This window comes from Microtus ochrogaster, linkage group LG5, assembly GCF_000317375.1.
Source record: "Microtus ochrogaster isolate Prairie Vole_2 linkage group LG5, MicOch1.0, whole genome shotgun sequence".
NCBI classification, from domain to species: Eukaryota; Metazoa; Chordata; class Mammalia; order Rodentia; family Cricetidae; genus Microtus; species Microtus ochrogaster.
This window is the reverse complement of record NC_022031.1, coordinates 40,381,707-40,386,267: the sequence shown is the minus strand read 5'-3', so window position 1 is coordinate 40,386,267 and position 4,561 is coordinate 40,381,707. Positions and strand designations below refer to the sequence as shown.

Sequence of the window (4,561 nt, the reverse complement as noted above, 5' to 3'; positions counted from 1 at the left end):
CCTGCCTCTGCCTCCCGAGTGCTGGGATTAAAGGCGTGCGCCACCACCGCCCGGCAATACCATTTCTTTTTGTGCTCATTACCTTTTTCCCTAACAGATAGCAACTCTCTGCCAGTGTAAACCTCACCTATGCTGGAGTCTTAGTCAGGGTTTCTGTTGCTGTGATAAACACCATGACCAAAAACAAGCTGGGGAGGAAAGGGTTTATTTGGCTAAGTCTTCCACATCACTGCTCATCATCAAAGGAAGTCAGGATGGGAACTCACACAGAGCAGGAACCTAGAGGCAGGAGCTGATGCAGAGGCCATGGAGGGGTGCTGCTTACTGGCTTGCTCTCTACAGCTTGCTCAGCCTGCTTTCTTACAGCACACAGGACCACCAGCCCAGGGATGGCATCACCCACAATGGGCTGGGCCCTCACCTACCAATCACTAATCAAGAAAATGCCCTACAGTTGGCTCTTATGGAGGCATTTTTTTCAATTGAGGTTCTCTCCTTTCAGACTTTGGCTTGTGACAGGCTGACAGAGAACTAGCCAGCACAGTTGGGGTCTGCTCTATGCTAGTGTTGGGGCCTAGGAGATGCTCAGCATAGCGCCCCCTGATGAGTGACCTTGGACGCACTATAGAGCTCCTGTCAGAACCTCAGACTTAGTAAGCCCCAAACCAGAAAGTGCTGCCTGCTTCCCGTAACCCCTGACTCCCAGTCCTCTCATTGTTGGTTCCGCCACTCCCCACAACTAAAGCAGTGGCTGAGTCCTGAAGGGGGTAACTGCTTCTGTGATTCCACAGCACTAACTCAGCACCTGCTGGGTGCCAGGCATTGTGCGTGCCCTGAAAGAAACCCCCGTCACTCTCTCTTAACTCTACAGTTATGAAATATACACTTTTGGCATTGCAGACGGACTGCTTGATTTACGAAAAAAAATTTATTTTGTTACATTTCATTCACTCATTTTCTGTGCACGGTTTTAGCTGTGCACACGCCACACCACAGTGAGCCTGTGGAGGTCAGAGGTCAATTTGCGGGGAGATCTGTTCTCTCCTTCCACCATGGTGGGCTCTGAGGCGCAAACTTAGGCTGTCAGGTTAGGTGGGAAACGCTCTCATTGGCTGAGGCACTTCACTGGTCCATATTATTGCTTTTTGATTGGTTGGCAAACCTACCGTTTAACCCTGTTGGTCCTTTTCCCATCTTTCCCTTGCCTTGAAAGCACACACGTATTTCCTGTCTTGGTAACATGCTGTCCGATGGACCTTCCTGCCACCCAATTGTCGGCCACCTTCCATCCAGAGAGGAAATGTCGAACCACAGCCATGGAACAAACCCAGATCACTGCTGATTTTGTCATTAAATTCATGAGAACAAGGTCATGCCAGTCACTATGATAGAGAAGCTGAGTAAGTGACCTGATGGCCCTAAAACATTTACTGTCTGGTCTTTTATCATGTGGATCTAGGCAGTGGTTCTCATTGCCTAACACTGTGACCCCTTAATATAGTTCCTTGTGTTGTGGTGACCTCCCCAACCATAAAATTATTTTTGTTGCCACTTCATAAGTGTAATTTTGCTCCTGTTAAGAATCATAAATAGCTGACATACATGATATCTGATATTCAACTCCTGTGAATGGGTCATTCAACCCCCAAAGGGGCTGCGGCCCACAGGTTGAGAACCAATGCTCTAGAGGCTGAAACCCAGGGATTCATGTCAGTTAGGCAAAAGTTCTACCAGCTGAGCTATATCTTTGGTTCCAAAAAGGATTCCCACCCCCCGCCCCTGCTGGGTGTGGTGGCACATGCCTTTACTCCCAGCACTTGGGAGACAGAGGCAGGCAGGTCTCAGTGAGTTCAAGGCCAACCTGGTCTACAAAGAGAGTTCCAGGATAGCCAGAGCTGCTAAACAGAGAATCACCGTCTTGAAAAAAAGCTAAAAGAGAGAAAGACAGGGAGAATAAAGAATTTTCTTGCTTGTTTTGGTAAGGGAGTGGGCAGGAGAAGTTCCCAACGAGCTCACGTGGGCTTTCCTTTTTTCCGCTGGTTGGATTTGTCTATACCCACCTAAAAGACTTGCTTTATAAAATTCGGCTGCTAAAGATAAGATTAGCCAGGATTATACTGGTTCAGCCTTTGCTCACTGTCATAACTCCATCTTCTTAATTCCTCTGATATAAACTTTTATTGTAAATCCCCTCAAGGTATGTTTGGATGTCATGGAAGGCTCACTTGCCCTCATCCACACTACTTTGATCGAAGATGACAGAAGTAGAACCCTGCTTAATTCATTCACAAAACTTCCCTTCCGAAGCAAAATAATGGGGGCGAGGCGAGCTCAGCCCAGGGCTCAGCAGCAGAGCAAGCTTGACCTTCATAAGGCAGAGGATGGTGACAAGCTGGGGACCTGTACAAAGTGGGGACAGTGCTGGTCATCTCCCAAGGTTAGCCAGACGTTACATTAGATAGTACACAAGGAAGAGCTCAGCAAAGCGGCTGGCATGAACGAAACACATCCATTTCTCCCTTTTGTTCCTCCAGTGGCCTGGAGCTTCCTGGGTGGCAAAGGGCTTTCTCTATCTTCTAAGTGACACTAAGGAAGAAACAGGTGAGAATTTGCGAAAGGAACGTACCAGAGCAAACTATTAGGTAGGTTACTAGGTGCATGCGTGTGTATGTATGTGTGTGCGTGTGTGTTCTTGTACAAGTGCATGTGTCTTGGTTGCCATCTATAATCTACAACCACATCATCCCGCCTCTACCTGCTCTTCAGCCCCTAAAGGCGTAGGCTCCTTATTGAATCGTCCACTTTTATATGTGTGTGTGTGTGTGTGTGTGTGTGTGTGTGTGTGTGTGTGTGTGTTACGGTCTTTTATTTGTTTGTGTAAGATTTCCTGGAACTCACCATATAGACCAGGCTGGCCTTGAACTCACAGAGATCCACCCGCCTCTGCCTCCTGAGTACTGGGATTAAAGTGTGCCAGTGTGCCACCACACTCAGTTCTTGAGCCTTTTGGCGTTTTGAAAAACAATTCAAGTAGTTTGCTTCCTCTCTGCAGCCTCTCTGACTCTTCCTTCCTTGTTCAAGAATACCTAGAGCCATTTCTCCTATCTCTGGCATCGGAGCCATGGCTACTCCCCCCCCCCTTCCCTAAGAGAACAGCCTGTGCTCCCGCTGGATTTTTCATTGATAATGCCCATTTTCCCAGTGTGCACCTCATCCTCTGTCTGCCCTTGTGGGAATCTTGGTGGCCCTTCACAGCTGCTCAAACACACTTCCTTTTCCCTGCCCGGGTGACGTGGTGCTGGCACTAGAAGGATGCATCCTATGTGACACCTACACGACTTTCTTATCCCATCCCTGGTAGCTTCATTTTACCCCGTTCTGGACAACTGGGGTTTCTGGGATGCACACCCTCTCTAATCTTGACTGACGGCTCCTGCAGTCCTTGACCAGACTGGATAACTGCTCTTGGAGAACCTCAAATGGGGAGTTTATTATGTACAAGACACGCAAGGGCCTGGGCTTGTTTTCACATCTTGCCTTGGTGTTTAGCTAATTGGGTAGCTGGTGGAGGTGGAGACAAGAAGCAGGAAAGCCTGGTGGTTAAGGGTGATGGCACAGGAGACAGAATATGACCTTGAACAAGCCTCTTTACCTCTTGGAATCCCGAGTCCCTCCCCTGCAGGAAGTGACAGAAACACCATCCGAATGAGACAGTACAGTACATATCTTTTCATGGGCACTCAGACCGCAGTGGGCAGATTGCTGAGGCAAACAGAGGGCAAGCTGTCCGGCCGTCCATTAAGCTAGCAACTTCTCTAAGGAAGAAAGGTCCAGGTTTACTCTCAATACCTTCACAGTTGTGTTTGCCTCGAACTTGAAAGCTTTGGTCTGTCCATTCTCCAGGTACACCTTGAGCACATTGGGCATACAGAGCAGAGCGTTCCCCTGGAAAAACAAGAGCGGGCTATGTCAGGGCTCATACCGTTCCCTGATGTCTATCTACTGCAGGCCACCCTTCAGGAACACAACTGATGACTAATGTGCCATATTCTGCGCTCTTCACAGGGGCCTTTCTGAGATTCTCAGACCCTCGCATGTGGGGTGACGTGGAATGGGGGTGGGAGTGGAGGTGGAAAGCTTCCTTAGAGCCCCCTCCCCATTCTACTGCTGGAGCTCTGCAGTGAAACAGCAGGGGGCAGAGAGAGAAACCCTGCACCTCCACGGACCCCAATCATCACCTCTCGAAGAGACCCTGCCATTCTTACAGGGCTCCTGGATTGGAGGTATAGGGCTGGTCTTTAGTAGCTCAATGCCAGTCAGGATTCCTGGGAGCAGGGCAGCATTTAAGGGGATCTAAATACCTCGGAGTTGAGCTGAAGCTAAGTGAGAACCAGTGAGAAATTCTCGAGTTCCCAGGATTCGAACCAAGACTACCAGGGGTATCTATGTGTCTCTATGGAGAATCTGGGTAGGAATCCCAACTGGGCAAGAAGTCTCTCTCTCTCTCTCTCCTCTCTCTCTCTCTCTCTCTCTCTCTCTCTCTCTCTCTCTCTCTCTCTCT

At 49.0% G+C, this 4,561-nt stretch overlaps 1 protein-coding gene across 3 annotated transcripts in view; it reads right to left on the bottom strand.

The window, feature by feature from the left end:
- The window catches only part of Frmpd1 (FERM and PDZ domain containing 1), an 88,488-nt gene that overhangs the window by 17,412 nt on the left and 66,515 nt on the right, over positions 1–4,561 (bottom strand). For all 3 annotated transcript variants that reach the window (XM_005362123.3, XM_013351948.2, XM_026786726.1), the window contains exon 7: positions 3,850–3,945. In XM_005362123.3, the coding sequence (XP_005362180.1) occupies positions 3,850–3,945 (96 nt within the window). The remainder of the gene's footprint in view (positions 1–3,849; positions 3,946–4,561) is intronic.